The sequence below is a fragment of the Tupaia chinensis genome, unplaced genomic scaffold (assembly GCF_000334495.1).
Source record: "Tupaia chinensis unplaced genomic scaffold, TupChi_1.0 Scaffold144529_1, whole genome shotgun sequence".
Classification (NCBI taxonomy): Eukaryota; Metazoa; Chordata; class Mammalia; order Scandentia; family Tupaiidae; genus Tupaia; species Tupaia belangeri.
Genome location: NW_006204388.1, coordinates 1759888 through 1778058, shown reverse-complemented (window position 1 = coordinate 1778058; position 18171 = coordinate 1759888). Strand labels below are relative to the sequence as shown.

The 18171-nt window shown below is 37.0% G+C and overlaps 1 protein-coding gene across 1 annotated transcript in view; it reads left to right on the top strand.

The window, feature by feature from the left end:
• Positions 1–18171, top strand: part of LRRC7 (leucine rich repeat containing 7) — a 543267-nt gene that overhangs the window by 391748 nt on the left and 133348 nt on the right. Inside the window, exon 9 of the mRNA XM_006167144.1 lies at positions 15881–15955. Coding sequence (XP_006167206.1) covers positions 15881–15955 — 75 coding nt within the window. The remainder of the gene's footprint in view (positions 1–15880; positions 15956–18171) is intronic.

Here is an 18171-nt window from a genome sequence, read left to right as displayed (position 1 = left end):
AAAGAGATAGATATTAATATTAATCAAATACACTCAGAAATGTAAAATTTCAGCAAGACAAGTGTTGAGGAACCTCTTAGGGAAATTTGGCTTATCATACAGACTTTCCTGATGAATTGATCTTGAATTGAAATGTAAAGAATGAGAAAAAAATTAAGCAGAGAAAGAGAAGGAAGAGAGCATTTCGGGAGAATAAGGAGCAAGGAAGGACATGAGTCCACAGTAGCTGCAACAAAAATTACAAGGAAGTCAAAAACTGAGTGGAAAGCTAGGTAGGTTAGGGGAAAGTATGTGAAGACAACTCTTGGGGATATCTGAAAATATAAGACTAGGAAAGACTGCATATATAAGGCAATATCTATGTAATGTTAACAAAATACAAATAAATCAGTTTGACAAAACTGGTTTTGCAATAGACATTTTGGTTGAAGCACAACCTCAAATCTCATTGCTCATTTGTAATGTAAGAGAAAAATGTGTGATACAGCAGTTTTTTCAATAACAAGCAAAACAATTGGGCATGTAATCTCAAATTACATAAACTTGACCCTTGTAGATTGCACCAATAAATAGTATAATTTTACTAAATTACACAGCAGCAATTAGCCCTCAAATGAGGCTTAATAAAGGAATCAACATAGTACCATAAGAATAATTTGTGTGTACTGATGTAGAACTATATTGACAAATTAATACACCCTGGAAAACAGTTCATTCAACTGTTGTGTGAAAATAATATAAAATATGTAATTTACCAGTGTAGTTAGCATGATAAAACTCACGCAGAGAACATGCTGAGACTTTTAAAGAGCAATGTCGAATGTGGAGACAATGACGTGTTAGAATATGACTAACAGAAATAATTGACTTTACTCTAGCAGTGTTTGCTCAGAGAAACTAATATTAATTTACTCAGTTCATTTAGCTTTGGTCTTGTATCCAATTTTAAGTCTTACCACACTATTTGGCTCTGGATTACAGGGTTGTCTTCATTAACCTATAACTGTTGGGTCGTTGGGAAAGTCATGATGCAGTTTTGCATAGAAAATACATTATGACTTTTCCAACACCCTAATACATTTTGTATGACATCATGTTAGAATAATCTTGAGGTTTTCCTCTCTCACACACGTACATATACCCCATAACAATGCTGGACATAGGTTGGTGTTTGTGTATGTTTGTTAAAATTTCAGAATTGACTAATTATAATATTTACAAATAAATACAAATTTTAAAACTAATAGTCGAAAGCCCTCTTAGATGAATCAGGCTTAGGGATGGATTCTGTAGAACGTTATAAATTTTCTCTCAACAGTTTATACTGTGTATGTGAAATATGGGACAATTAAAATAAATCTCCAGCAATACTCACACCATTTGTATTCTGACCTGATCCGTAACTGAAAATAAATGCTTACTGAAGTGTAATGATTACAATATACAAGATAATGTATTTAGTAAAAATAACCCTAACCGTAATGTATTTAGGAATAATAAAATAAATATAAAAAAAAGAATAACAACTCAAATTTCATTTAACCAATAGAACTCTAACAGTGTTAAAAGATATGTCCATCCTTTGAGGCTGCTCGGTAGTGCTGCAGTAAGGTGCTGCAAAGTTGGATCCTTGCGAAGATCTCAAGTTCTGTTCCTTTGACCTGCACACACTGAGGACACTCGCCTATCATCCCGGCTGGGAGCAATTGTGGCATGAGATCACGTTGAGGGTGCTTCTCTCCAATAAATAAATAAGCTTTAAAAGTGCATGTATTTATATTCCTCAAAATGTGCTTTAAAGGCCCACAATGATTAACGTAAGATTTTATTCATCTATGAGCAGCAGGTAGCATAATGGTTATGTCACTGTACTCCCACATGGCTGACCATGGCTTGAGTCTCAGACCTGAAAGTTTGAAACTCATGCTGGGCACATGTGTGTGTGTGTGTGTCCAAGATCCCGAGAGAAGAATGGAGGAGGAGGAGAAGGGATTGAGGTGTAGCCATACTTCCTGTGGGTGATTTCTCGCTTTCTGTCTCTTTGTCTGGCAAGCGCACATACCCTATAGCAAAAATCTCTCTTAAAAAAAAAAATAAGATTTTATTCATATACATTACTTTTCAGTGAAGTCAGGTAGGAAAAGAGCAAGCAATTCCACTTCTTTAGTGGGGAAATTAAAGTATAGCAAGATTAAAGGCTTTTAATTAGATAACACTAATCTTTTTATTTTTTCATTTAACAAATATTTATTAAACATTCCCTGTGTATCCACTAGGCACGCTATAAGGATAGCTAATAACTCAGTTTAGTTTTTCTTATCTACTGTAAATTGAAGTCAGGATTACTTTGAAACCCAAATATGAATGGATTTCTTATGTGATTCAGGTCTTCCAGTCTATTGAGGTACCAAAAATAACCAAGTGGTCTCCCCCTGAAAGATTTATAATTTTTAACATAGCTTCCTACATCCACTGAAAAAATTTAAGATACTGGCATAAGCTGTAGACATTCTGCCTTCTCCTTTACTGACTTTCAGCAATATAATATATGTGATTTGAAAGTTCAGTTTTATTTGATAAAATGCTTACTGTCTAGCAAATTGTTTATACTTTTTTTGGTTATTTTATGTTCAGATAATTGAGAATTATGTAGTTTGATAAAAGACAAATATCCTTCTGTGCAGATACTGATAACTGACTTTCAAGGTAGTCATGTTTTGAATTACTATACATTGAAATCAGTCTGAACAAAAGTGGACTTTTATGATTCAGAAGGTATTTCAGATTTAAAGTACATCTTTATGACCTTCAAGTGTCATTGCCAGTATTTTTTGCAAGAAGAACACTGCTAAATGCTAAGAATTCAAGGGTAAACTTTACTTTAGAAGTTCGTAATAGTGAGTACAGAACTATTAGAAGAGATTTCAGGTCATTAGTTCAGCTACTAAAAAATTATTATGATTTATTTTTCATTCAGAGAAATATCTAAATTGGAAAATATATTTATCCTATCCAGAAGAAATAGTAGGACAGTGTTAGATATTTAATAGTTTAACTCATAAGAATATATAATAATAGCATGGAATAGAATATATAATAATAGCATAAATAAGTATGTGTATTTTTAACATTAAAAACATAAGTAAAAGATAGAGAATAGGTATACTGTATGAACCACATAATTTTCTACAATTGTAATTTTCATTCATGAACACCCACACACCACACAAAGATTCTAGAATAAAAGATAACATTGACAACTGCAAATTTTCTCTATCTCAAAGATCCTAAACCATAAACTATTCTTAAATCAGTTGGGCTTTAATGCACGTCTTGCATTTAGGCATTTAAAAATTTGATATTTTCTTCTTCTCTGATTTGTTATTTGTATAAAGTTCTTTATCATCTGACTTTAGCAGCTATATATTAAGTCAGCATTTGTAGTTGTATTTCAGGGATCCCACCTCCACAATGGAGGCCATAAAACCTTGCACGAGACTAGTTTTCAGTGTCATATCAGAGCAGGTTGAAGAGTGAACAAGAGATAAGGAAGCCAAGGTACAAAGTAGACAAATTATTTCTACAGTGTTTCTGTGAGGAAGAGCACGTGAGAGTGGAAGTAGTTGGAAGCTATGTGGAAAGAGCTGGACAGACCTGTTTTTAATGATGAGAGAAACTATAGCATATCTGTAGGCTGCTGGAGATGACCTGATAGAGACAGAGGCTGAAAATATGTGTGAGAAGGAGACAACTCCAGGCTTAGAGTTTCTGTGGAGACAAGAAATCCACAGCTCAAGTGGAAGAGTAAGGGACACAAAGTTGAGAGGGCCATAGGTGGTTAGTGAAAGAAAAACCACATAAGTAACTGCACACATATAAATGCACGGCACTAAATCCAAACTCAATGTATCCCCAACTCAGTTTCAACTAAGCCCCATCCACCATGGGCCGCATTATACCCTAGGATACAATGGAAGGAAAGCCTGTGTAGCAAAAACAGCACAGTTTTAATTGTTTTTAAAATGTATGCCTTTGCAAATTTTTCTAACTGTGCATTTAAGATGCTTGAACTTCAAGCTTTATTACCTTCAGAGTAAATATAGTTCTGATTGGTTATTTCAGTGCATTGTAGGAAGTTACAAGATTAAGTAAGAAGAGAATGCTTTTTGACAAGATTGGAAAACTATGAAATAGTCTCAGAGAATTGAAAAGCAACTTCCTGGGGGAAAATTAGTTGGATTGCCAACAGTATTCAATTCCCACTTCAGGCTTTGTCATTCGTTAAAATGAGACCAATCCGCCAAACTGTGACTTTCTTCAACAAAAATTGGCGCAGTCACAGAAACGACAAAAAGCTGGATTCAACGATGTTCAGTTCTGCTAGGTGAATATGATGAAAGGAAGAATTTGCTAAGTAATGTTTGGGAGAAACTGTTTATAATGGTGGACTGTTTTTAATGAGTCTCAGAAAAGGAATGAAAAGAAAGGGGAAGAGAGACAGCATAAAGCCTATCAGTAATATGTCATAGCAATAACTGTTGCAATCTAGGTGGAGATCAGGAAACCAGAATCTCTTCCTTTGTCCATTTGTTAACATTTTGTAAGACCCACACGGAAAATAGGAAATACCAGAATGTAATTACATGAGGATTTGTATTATTTCTTCAGTGCCTGGAACATAATAGGCCCTTAAAATATTAATTGCTTAAAGTTGTTCAAGGAATTAAAGTCTTTAGTCACATGTCTTTAGCATGTGATCTGCTCCTATAGCACATTCATTCTAACTTCCCCCACCTACATATCATCATGACAAGTGTGAACCACTTATTCTTCCCCAGAGCGTGTCTTCTCACTTTGAAACTTACAGATTGGATATAACAAACTTAAAGATCAGGCTCTCCATTCCCACATACTAGCTGTGTGACTTGGGTGTATTCACGTGTTTCTTTACATTTAAATCTCCTCTGTAAATGAGAATAAGAGTTAACAGTCACTGGACATTGAGTACTAAGGCTTAGAACCGGGTTGTTCTTAGAATGTTAAAAGTTTCAATACAGTTTATCCTCATCAAGTCCCCATGCAGCCATTACTGTCATCCATCTATTAGAGGCAAGGTGCCTGAGCCAAGATTTTCTAAAAGTGATAAGAATGCTCCACCTGAACTTACTCAACTCCTGAAACCATGCCTGTATTTACCATTATGCCCACAGCTGTGCAATGACAGTACCTACCTCATTGGACAGTGGTGGAGGTTCAGTGAGAATGATCCAAGTAAAAATATTTTGACAAGTATCTTACTGTAGTACATGCCCAATAAAAGTTAGTATTTGTTGTTATTTTCATTTTATTATTTATCCCTTCTTAGAGAGTTCTGTGTTCATTTGATAGAAGAGTCACTATTTCCAAAGGAAATCAGATTATTTCATTTTAGGCAGATCTACTTTAGAAAAAGTCACTGATTATAGATGCTTGTTTACCTCTACCTTCCTGCGGTTTCTCTCATTTTATCCATTGGGTTGTCGGAAAAGCCATGATATATTTTTCCCTTTTTTCTATGCAAATCTGAATTTCTGACAACCCAGTAGTTCTTTTTTTTTTATTTATTTATTTTTGGAGAGGTTTTTGCTAGAGGGCACATGCGCTCGCCAGACAGACAGAGACATAGAGACAGAAAGTGAGAAATCACCCCCCGGGGGGATGGTCACGCCACAATCCCTTCTCCTCCATTCTCCTCTCAGGATCTTGGGCATGCACGCACATGCGCCCGGCGTGAGTTTTAAGCCACCGGGTCCAGGGCGCGAACCGCGGTCAACTACGTGGGAGTCCAGAGACATAGCCATTACGCTAACTGCTGGTTCCCAACAACCCAGTAGTTCTGAACTGGGGATGAAAATAGGAAAAGCTTGGTGCCACCTCCTCACCACACTCTCCAATAAAGACAAGGGCCTCAGTCACAGACATCTCCCATGCTCAAACCAGCTATAAACAGTTTGACTTAGTTTAGCCAATGCTCCTATAGCGTGATTTCCAGATACTCCAAATAAATGCTGGGTTATTGAAGCACCTTTATACTGGGTCACCTAGAAGAGAGCAGAATACTGTAGTCCGTATGGAGGCTAGTGGTTGCATGTTGAACAGGACGTTGAGAAAAGATTGAGGATAGCCCTGTCCCAGTCTGAATTACATTTCTCAACCATTATAGTGACTTCCTTTCATGGAGTAGGCAGCATTCCTTGACTAAATTCACTTATAAACAAATGAGCTAATGAAAGCTTACTTCCACTTACTCTGGACTCAGATACATAATTTTGTTCACACATATTTATGTTTCTGATCCCACACTTTCTTGGTTGGTTTAGATGACACATGACAGGACTTTATGTTAGTGTCTATTAAACTTTGTGTTGTTAGAGCTGTCCTTCTCCCAACAGTTTCCGATCATTTTGGATACTAATTTTTGTTATTTCATGTGCTGGCTCTTCCTCCCAACATCATCTGTAGATTGTTTCTCCTGTGCTATCAGCATATTCATCTGAGTATTTAAACAGAATGTAATACATTCATATTCACAGTAAAATATTCATAAGAGCTTATGGTTAAAGTGTTTTTACTTCATTATAAATTGGTCAAGTTTTCTCGTTTTTATTAATTGCTACTAAGAACACCCATTTATGGGATCAGCAGATGGCATAATGGTTACATCGCTGGACTCCCACGTAGTTGACCACAGTTCAAGTCCCAGATCCGGTGGCTTAGAACGCATGCCAGTTGTGTGTATGTGTGTGTGTGTGTGTGTGTGTGTGTGTGTGTGTGCGTGTGTGTGTGCCCAAAAGCCCAAGAGGAAAATGGAGGAGAAGGATTTCAGCATGGCCATTCCCTCTGAGGGGGGGGGGGATTTCTCATTTTCTGTCTCTCTGGTGTGTGCACATACTCCATTGCAAAAATTTCTCTGAAATAAAGAAAAGAGAACACCTATTTATTAATCTAACAATTACTAAAGTATAAAAATAGCATTTTTCTAAATATTACCCATAGTGGAATAATTTAATTAAAAACAACACTTTAAGTTTTTAGAAACATTTTTGCAGAATCCACTTCTGAAATGAAATTATGAGACATAAAACTAGTGTATACTGGAAATAGACTCAGACCCCATGAATCTAACCTTGTCCTCTCCAGAGAAGTTAACTGAAGAAGTTAAACAGTCTCAAGTATGTAGTACATTACAGTTGAGAGAATGAACAAGTAGGCTTGTCATCAAGACTGAACAATGTTAGTCAGCCCATTTTTTTTTCATATTAGAAAGAGTTTCACCCATGTACTAGAATTCATGAATTAAAGATTTCCTAGTTGTGAGAGCAAAAGGGCTATTAATAAACCAGTTATATTGTTAAATAAAAATGGAAGAAAGTTGGTATTTTTTTTTGAGAGGTTTTTTGCTATAGGGCACGTGCGCTCGCCAGACAGAGAGAGACAGAGAGACAGAAAGCAGGAAATCATTCCCCAGGGGGGATGGTCAGGCCGCAATCCCCTTCTCCTCCATTCTCTTCTCGGGATCTTGGGCACGCATGCACATGCGCCCAGCATGAGTTTGAGCCACCGGGTCCGGGACTTGAACCACGGTCGACTACGTGGGAGTCCAGTGACATAGCCATTACACTAACTGCTGGTCCCAAAAATGGAAGAAAGTTTCTTAAAGTGAAATAATGCTTCTATGGTGAGTTGCATTACATGTTATGAAATAAAAAAGAAGTAAGAAGAAATGAAAATACTATTTTGAGGTAATGATCTCAACATTTAAGAAAAAAATGTTATAGGTGGAATATCTTGATGAAATCTTATAGTTATGTCACTTTGGTTAGAAAATATATATAGAATACATATGTATATATAAATATATATTTTTTAATTTGCATTGGTTATTTTACATTTATTGACTTGAAAAAGCATCTTCACATTTATTTAGCTGAATTTTGAAACAGATTTGATTCCATCACTTTTCAGTTCTGCAGAGGTTCTGGGAATAACAAGTTTTTGTCATTATAATAACTACCAGATAATCTTACACAATTTCAAGACACTTAAAATGTAAAATTCTCTTCTCATTCATTAGCTTTACTTTGATAAAAATAGATAAATACAAGTATTATGTTTTGCACAGTTAACATTTCTCTCAAACTTAATGAGAAAAATCTAGTAGGTATATAAGTAATTATAATCAAATTTTACTATCCAAATTAGTGGAATAAAAGTAATAGATACACTCAAGCAAATAGAAAATATAAAATTGCATATCATTATTGCGGGTTCTTGAAATTTCTTAGTCATCCAAACTATGCTTTGTTTAGGTTAACACTGATAAAACCATTTATTAGCTCATATTGATTGATCTTAGAAAAGATTCTAAAGGGGCTTCAATAACTGTAAATGTAAAGCAAAGACACTAAAATGTTCTCTAATTTTTCTTATTATTAAAGTAACACCTATGTACTATAGGAAGTTGCACAAAGAAACATGCCAAAGAAGAAAAATTTAAACCAATCAAAATATATCCACTGATATTTCTTTAATTAATACTTTGACACAGTTTCTTCTATTTCTCTATTTTTTTTAAAGTTGGAAACATATACAAATTTTAAAAGTAATATATCAAACACCTACTAGCCAAGATGAACACATAATATGTTTTTATCTTTAATTTTGATTGTTGTTTTGGAGAAACAAAACATTGCAGATAAAGAAAACTTGTAAGTACCCCCCTCCTAGTTCTATTCAATACCTCCCTCCCTAGGGTAATTACTCATTTGAATTTGTTGTGTATTTACTTCATATCCTTATTTTTACTGCATACATATGTATATGTATATATACACTCACGCAACATTGATTTTTAAATTTATGTAAATCTATTTGTGCTATACGAATGTGCTCTGCTTGCTTTTTCCTTCAAGATTTATTCATTATCATAGTTAAAAATAAAAATAATCTATTTTCATTGTTGCATACTCTACCAGCCTATTACTTTATCATAATTTGGTTGACTATTCCCTATCTTTAAATTGTGATTAACTTCTTAATATTAACTGTTCTTCAATGAACATTCTTCTGTGCTAACAGTTTCTGTATTTCAGATCATTTTGGTAGGAAAGTTGTCTAGAAACAATGTTTTTGAGGCATAAGATATTTATTTCAAAATGTTTTCAAAAGACTACAGCAGTTTATAACTTCAAAAGCAAATTGTGGGACCAGCAGTTAGCTTAATGGCTATGTCACTGAACTCCCATGTAGCTGACCATGGTTCAAGTCCCGGATCGGCAGCTTAAACTCTCTCCAGGAGCGAGTGTGTGCATGCCCAAGATCCTGAGAGGAGAATGGAAGAGGAGGGATTGCAGCATGGCCATCCCTCCTGGGGGGTGATTTCTCGCTTTCTGTTTCTCTGTCTCTCTCTTTCTGGTGAAAAACCTCTTCAAAAAAAAAAAAAAAAAGCAAATTGTGAGAGTGTTCAGAGCACTTCATGACATTGAACAAATCAAGTTTCTCTGGAGTTAATTCACTCACTTTTTTCTGAATGAACGTTTCATTTATTATTTTATTGACGTAATTGTACATATCATGTGATGTTTCAATATTCATATATATTGAGTAAATAAGATCATGATAATCAGCATATCCATCTTAAACATCTATCATATCTTGTTTTGAGAACATAAGCTCTTCTAACTATTTGAAATAAACAGTGCATTATTCTACCATCCCCCTACTGTTTATAGTACCATAACTTATTTCTCCTAACTCTAATATTGAATTCACTCATTTTTAGTGGAGAAGATTGACTTTGTGATGAAATTAAATAGCATGTTAAAAGGTAATTTATCTGTTAGGATGAACATAGCCATTTAGTTTTGGTTCCAAGATACACTTTTAAATTATCTATTGATCATGAAATGTTAGTGTGTCATATTCATGTTGTGGTTTGTGTTTTCTTTTCAACAAAACTATGTATTGATCTGCTAACTCTATTTTGTCTCTGCTATTATTAGGAAGTTTCTGAAACTTCCCTGCAGTATATTTTATTATAACATCCAGTAATAAAAATAATTTTGGGGGCTGACTGGTGATGTGGTTAAGTATGCTGGACTCCCACATGGCTGACCATGGTTCAAATCCTGGACCTGGCAGCATGCTTTCTCACTTTCTCTCCCTCTCTCTACCTCTCTCTCTCTCTCTCTCTCTCTCTCTCATCAAATAAAAAAAAATAGTTAAATAAAATAATTTTATAAAAAAACTTTCATTTTTTAAGAAACCCAACCTATGATTTGCTTTCTTTATTGGGCATTTGTGATCAATAGCTCTCTTTATTATTGTGATAGTTCAGTTTTAAGCTACAACATGATGTCATCTTTAGAGCCATAAGACTTGAGTAACAGTCCTAGTTGCAGTTATGCAATTCTCATCAAATCATTCTCATTTTCTCCAAGAAATGATTATGAATTCATAGATAGGACTATTATTACCCTAACTACAGTATTAGATAGATTGAGACACATACATAAGATGGAAATAAATTTTAACATCAGTTATCCCTTTCCAAGTAGATAGATACCTAAGGTCCCCTAGTAAAACACAGTGTTAGAAAAGTTTCAGGATATAATTCATGAATTTTATCTGCCACTTTGTTCAACACAGCAAGAGAGCAAGTTTTGCTGCAGCATGTTGTCCAAATCCTTGGAAACCATGCAAGGTCTTACGTCACTACGTTTCCCGCTGCCCACGTGCCAAGACCTCATTCTTCAGATCTTAGCTGATCCAAACCAGTGTTACAATGTAAATTTTGTTACTGTGTAGAACAACTTCAGAAACCTCAAAGTCCTAAGTTTTCATTGTAAGTTTTTATCTTTCTAGTTCTCTCTGTTCCTTGTCTCTATTATACTCCTTTCTGACATAATGGAAACCTGAAGTCTCTTGTTTCTTCTATTTTCTCCAACCTGACCCAGGAAAGAAGTTATAATAATTATCACTGAATAGAACTCTTTTGATTGCCCTTAGTTCCTCTTTGAGCCCCCTAATTGTTCCAGTATGTACTATTTTCCCCAACTTCTTTAGGTATACAAAATTCTTGCCTCCTCTTGCTCAACAGATTACCTACTTTAAGACCTTCAAACTTCTAGCCTTCCTCCCATCATGCCCATCTACAGCCATAGGAGTTGTCCTCTCTTCCCATGAAGATGAGAATTAATCTGGTGCATTTGCAGTCTGTAGATAAAGTGAATGTGATGTCTCACTTCTATTTAAGGTTAGCTCCTCTTCTTGCATTATCCATCTTGGTTTTTTTTCCTTGAAATGTACTCCTTTATTTTTATACCTTTTTATGTGTCTTTAACATGTTCCTTTTTTAGTGTTTTCTTGTCAAGTTTATTTTTCCTTGGCCCTCACTTTCTTCCTAGTCCAGTAACTAATCTACTCCCCTCTCATCCAGACTCTGCACAGAATATTCTGCCTGTATTGTTCCCAACTATTTTCTAGGGCCATGTAAATATCTTTAGACAATGAACTCTATAAATCATAAATGAAACATGTTACTTTGAGCCCAATGTCTTTAGGAGCAGTGGCAAGATTTCCATATTTTCTCTTCCTCTGCTTTGGCTCTTCTGGCAGTCTTGAGGTCGTGGTATCATGAGATCATGAGAAAGCCATCCTGCACTTGTAGTGGGAGCGAGACGTAAGCCTATTGTGTTAAATCACTGAGATTTCAGGATTAATTTGTTACCACGGCATAATCTAATCTACTGTGAATAATGTGTATTGTTACAAGCTTATGCATTAATCATCTCTATCCTATTATATACACGTAAGGTTTTGTCAAACCTTACCAGTGCACAACTATCTTCTCCTTAAGTCTGCCTAATGCCTTAGCTTTGGAGAAACTGCCACATAACTGTTGCCTTCCCGCCACCCTGTAGGTTGCCAGCCAGCCCACTGCCTCACAGCTGTTTCCTATCAGTGTGCTTCCTACACTTGAATTATGTTTTCCATCCTTGCTCAGCCTTTCATACGGAAAGATTAGTTCACTGCCTATTCCCTATAATTAAAGTGACAGTAGGAATATTTTCCTACAAAAACAAGAATAATAATAATTACCCAATACTTACTCATGCATGCTTCTGATTCCACAGCAGAATGGATGTCTCTACTTCAAATTGATATACCTGTTATGAAGGAAACTTCCAGGAATCATACAATATCCCACTAAAATTGCAGCAAAGGTGATCACAAACTATCTACAAAGTACGTCTGGAAGTCTTTGAAGCCTTCCTAATATGTAAAGGATGTGTGAATAACCTCCACTGACGTACAATTCTGATTGTCAATGTTCTGATTGCCACTGACGCAATTCCATTCTTCTCCACAAATATCACATAAAATACACTGGATTCTCTGATTAAGGTCCAAATTTTGTTGTACTATGTTTATATGTTCTCAATCAGAAGAAACAGGAAATCTGGCTTGAGGTGTGGCTTAGTTCTGGTGTAATATGATATCGCTGGGATTCATCTTTTAGCTCTACTTTCTTTTTTTTCTTTTTTGGAGAGGTTTTTGTTATAGGGCACGTGTGCTCACCAGAAAGACAGAGAGACAGAGAGCGAGAAATCACCCCCCAGGGGGGATGGTCACACCGCAATCCCTTCTCCTCCATTTTCCTCTTGGGATCTTGGGCACGCACGCACATGCGCCCGGCGTGAGTTTTAAGCCACCTAGTCCAGGACTTGAACCGTGGTGGACTACATGGGAGTCCAGCAACATAGCTATTTCGCTAACTGCTGGTCCCAGCTCCTTCTTTTGAAAGACTATCTTCAGACAGGCCCTCCTCCTTTCCTCATGCTTGAAGCACCCTTCCAGTTTCACATCGAGCAGAGACAAGCAAGAGTCATTTCCCTAGAAGATTTATAGAGAGTCTGAATGGATCACGTTCCCATCTTTCAACCAGTTCTTGAGGCCAAGTGAACGCAATGTGTTAATTAGCTTAGTCTTCGGAAGCCGATGGCCTAAAGTGGGGAAGGGCATAATTTCTGGAGAGAAATTAGGGAAAAGCCATTACATGGAGAGTAATGACAATGGTAGAAATAGCAGTTTCTACCCTCTCTATATAGTGTGCTACCCAGGAGGAAGAATTTAGAGACAGCTTTTAGTTCTAATATGAAAGTATTCCATTATGAACTATGTATTACACCTCAATCACTCTCTCTCTTTCTCCTTTGAACTTACTCTTAAGTTACTGTTTTCTCCCATGTACTATTTTGTGTTTTAGTAGTTTATAAACATTTCTCGTCACTAAATCAGCTCTAGATTATCAGTTGCTTTAAAGCAGAAGTTGAGTTTGCTGATTTTGGGTTCTGCATTGATTACACATAGTAGACATCTCCATTATTCAACAAATAATTATTTGTTGGTAAAATGAAGGAATAAAAAGTCAGTGGCCCATGGGACCAGCAGTTGGCATAATGGCTATGTCTCTGGACTCCCACATAGTCGACCACAGTTCGAGTCCCAGACCTGGTGGCTTAAACTCATGCTGGGCACATGTGCGTGCGTGCCCCAGATCCCGAGAGGAGAATGGAGGAGATGGGATTGAGGTGTGGCCATCCCCCAGGGGGGTGATTTCTCATTTTCTGTCTCTCTGTCTCTCTCTGTCTTTCTGGCACACACCCTATAGCAAAAACCCTTCCACCCACCCCCCAAAAAAGAAAAGGTCAGTGGGCCTGGGAGCCAACAGTGGGCTTAGCAGTTAAGGTGTTGGCCTCTCACATGACCAACCATGGTTCAAGTCCTGGACCTGGTGGCTTGAAACTCACTCTAGGTGTGTGTGCGTGTGTGTCCAATCTCAAGAGGAGAATGAAGAAGAAGGGATTGCAGCATGGCCATCCCCTCTGAAGATTTTTTTTCTTTTTTGGAGAGGTTTTTGTTATAGGGCACGTGTGCTCACCAGAAAGACAGAGAGACAGAGAGCGAGAAATCACCCCCCAGGGGGGATGGTCACACTGCAATCCCTTCTCCTCCATTTTCCTCTTGGGATCTTGGGCACGCACGCACATGCGCCCGGCGTGAGTTTTAAGCCACCTAGTCCAGGACTTGAACCGTGGTGGACTACATGGGAGTCCAGCAACATAGCTATTACGCTAACTGCTGGTCCCAGCTCTTTCTTTTGAAAGACTATCTTCAGACAGGCCCTCCTCCTTTCCTCATGCTTGAAGCACCCTTCCAGTTTCACATCGAGCAGAGACAAGCAAGAGTCATTTCCCTAGAAGATTTATAGAGAGTCTGAATGGATCACGTTCCCATCTTTCAACCAGTTCTTGAGGCCAAGTGAACGCAATGTGTTAATTAGCTTAGTCTTCGGAAGCCAATGGCCTAAAGTGGGGAAGGGCATAATTTCTGGAGAGAAATTAGGGAAAAGCCATTACATGGAGAGTAATGACAATGGTAGAAATAGCAGTTTCTACCCTCTCTATATAGTGTGCTACCCAGGAGGAAGAATTTAGAGACAGCTTTTAGTTCTAATATGAAAGTATTCCATTATGAACTATGTATTACACCTCAATCACTCTCTCTCTTTCTCCTTTGAACTTACTCTTAAGTTACTGTTTTCTCCCATGTACTATTTTGTGTTTTAGTAGTTTATAAACATTTCTCGTCACTAAATCAGCTCTAGATTATCAGTTGCTTTAAAGCAGAAGTTGAGTTTGCTGATTTTGGGTTCTGCATTGATTATACATAGTAGACATCTCCATTATTCAACTAATAATTATTTGTTGGTAAAATGAAGGAATAAAAAGTCAGTGGGCCATGGGACCAGCAGTTGGCATAATGGCTATGTCTCTGGACTCCCACATAGTCGACCACAGTTCGAGTCCCAGACCTGGTGGCTTAAACTCATGCTGGGCACATGTGCGTGCGTGCCCCAGATCCCGAGAGGAGAATGGAGGAGATGGGATTGAGGTGTGGCCATCCCCCAGGGGGGTGATTTCTCATTTTCTGTCTCTCTGTCTCTCTCTGTCTTTCTGGCACACACCCTATAGCAAAAACCCTTCCACCCACCCCCCAAAAAAGAAAAGGTCAGTGGGCCTGGGAGCCAACAGTGGGCTTAGCAGTTAAGGTGTTGGCCTCTCACATGACCAACCATGGTTCAAGTCCTGGACCTGGTGGCTTGAAACTCACTCTAGGTGTGTGTGCGTGTGTGTCCAATCTCAAGAGGAGAATGAAGAAGAAGGGATTGCAGCATGGCCATCCCCTCTGAAGAGTGGTTTCTCTTTTTCTCTCTCTCTGTCTCTCTGGGAAGTACACAAACCTTATAGCAAAAAAATCTCTCTCTAAAACAAAAAAGTCAGTGGGTCTGACTTATACTATTTCACATTGTAGTCCTGCAATCCTATGTGCAGATAAGGTGCTAATCCGTGCACATAAGAACACACCATGTGCCAAGTGTCATGGTAAGCAATAGGAAAGATGAGGAATATAGTGATTACAAAGCCACTGTTCCTGGCCTTATAGTCCAGTGAAGAAAACAGATGCTTACCAGATAGAGCATAATAAGTACTGTGAGAATAATTGTAAGGTATGAAGAGACAATATTTTTTGTTTATAGATCTTAATTTTTATAATTATTGTTTGATTGTTTCCAGGTCAATTCTAGGCTAGCTACCTTAGGGTCTACCAGTTTTGCTGGAGGTCTGGTAAACTGAAATTTCTTCCAGGATTGACACTGGATTCCCAATTAAAAAAAAAAAAAAAAAAACAAGATCTCAGAAATTATATCAAATAGTTGTGTGAGAAAGACTAATTTGGCTTTTTCCTCCCCTCTCTTTTATCTCTAACTCTGTGCCAGCCTGAAGTTCTGGACCAAATACAAAATTTAAGGGAGCTGTGGATGGACAATAATGCATTGCAAGTGCTACCTGGGGTATGTACGTTTTGTTATGCCATGTTGTCTGATATGTATATTATACAATGATTATATTTGATAATAATGAATCTTAAACCGCAGTGCTTGCATTTCAAAGTAAAATGACACTTAAGAGTGTTCACTCACATGTGTTTTTCACTCATTCGTTTTTGAGTATTACATGTATATTTTGTGAATTTATAGGTATGTAAAATGTAAAAACTGTTCTTATTATTTTAAGAATATATATGTCATCTTTCCTCATATTTGCAGTTTAATTATAATTCTGCTTAAAAATGGAGAAATACTTGATATAATACCAAGTTTTATTTTTACAAAATTAACCTTATTCTTATGGTTAATGAGATAGAGGTTTCTGCTCATAGTAGAGCTCTTTTGAGAAATAAATATATCTCTCTCATCCCAGGTGATTTTTAATAAAGTCTTTTTAAATTTTTTCAAATTACAAAGATCATTCAGTATTAAAATCAGAAAACGGAACTAGAGTAACGTTTTTTCTGCCAACTAAAGGACAGTCCAGCAATATGTCTAGAGTTATGGGTTTACCAGTCAACTCATCAGATATAGCTATCCTTGTTTTTTCCATCTAATGAAAATAAGCAAAGAAAAAAACAACACATACACTTTAATATGCACATGCATACCTAGGAGAAAGAGGAGCAAATACAAGCCATCTAGTTGTCTTGGCCAACTCCAAATTCCTAGCACTGGACTAAGAAGCCAGAGCAGGTGAACATGATATAATTCTTCAGCCAACACAAAAGTTTAGATGTGTTTTCAAAGCCAGTTTTGTTCTTCTTTTAAAAGGACAGTAAAATTTTCTTAAAATGGGCACAGACGTGCTGATGCTAGTGTGCTACAATACAATGCTGGAAGCCACATGGTGACAGAGGTTCATATCCCAGCCCAGGCAGCCTGAGACACACCAGACATGATCCAACATGCTAGAGGACTAGAGAAATAGGATTGTGACATGTCCAAACACTGTGAAGGATGCTTCTCTCTAAATCTCTCCTCTAAATCTCTCTCTCTCTCTCTCTCTCTCTCTCTCTCTCATGCACATGTACTCTATCATGAATAAAGAAGAAAACCAAATTATTGCAAAAGTAAAAAAAGCAAGCCTCTGATTCTTTCTTTGGAAAGCATGAGATGCTATAGAAGAGAACATCTGGAAAAATATAAGAGAGAAAAGTTATTTTTTTCTCTTACCAGAAGGGTGCATTACTACTACTATCACAGACACAAAACACAAAACAAAACAAAAAAGCCTACACATTTTCTCTTTATTGGTTTAATCAAAAACCATTTGCCAGTATACCTCTGTGAATCAGACTCACTGTTAATGTACGGGTTGGAAAGATAATGTATTCACTGACCTTGGATATATTTGTTTGAGGAACTTACACATAGCAGGAGAGACAGTTCTGATTCCATACTTATAGCAGAGCCTGATTTGTTCCATATTCAATGTTTGTGCAAATCTGAGGCAACACAGGTAAAATACTGTTCTGTGTGCAGGGATTGTGTAGGGATTACGCAACTGGAATATATGTCTTCTTGGGATTTAAACCTGTTTCTTTAACATATTTATTTTTTAAAAAACACTTATACAGCATTTACCATGGGCTAGACACTATCCAGATGTTTTCCATACATTGATTTGTTGCATAACGTAACAATCCTATTAATGCTATCACCTTGCAACATGACTACATTAATATGTGTTGCTATATAGTAGGTTCTATCACCATCTGCACTTAACAGATGAGGAAACCAAAACACAAAAAGAAAAGTAAATAGCTCAAGGTCACACAGTCAAAAAGCAGGGAAGCTGTAATTCAAACAGAGCTGTCATTTGCTGCCCACTGCTTATAGACCTCTCTAGCCCACAGGGGTGTTAGAGAATGTATAATACCTACAAGGACTGTGAGACGGTACCTCAAAGGCCTTTACCACCCCAGGTTATTATTGTCTTTATAAGATGTTTGTAAGTAAATGTTGCAAAAGACCCCAAAATAAACGCCATGTGTTACTTGGCTTATAAATTGTGCAACAAAATACTGAGTTGTACTGGAGAAAGCAATGAAGGGGACTACAAGGACAAAATAAATTTTTTTATGATAGCTAAAGGAACAAGAGATAAGTATGCATGCACACACACGTGCGCGCGCGCGCGCGCACACACACACACACACACACACACACACAATCGC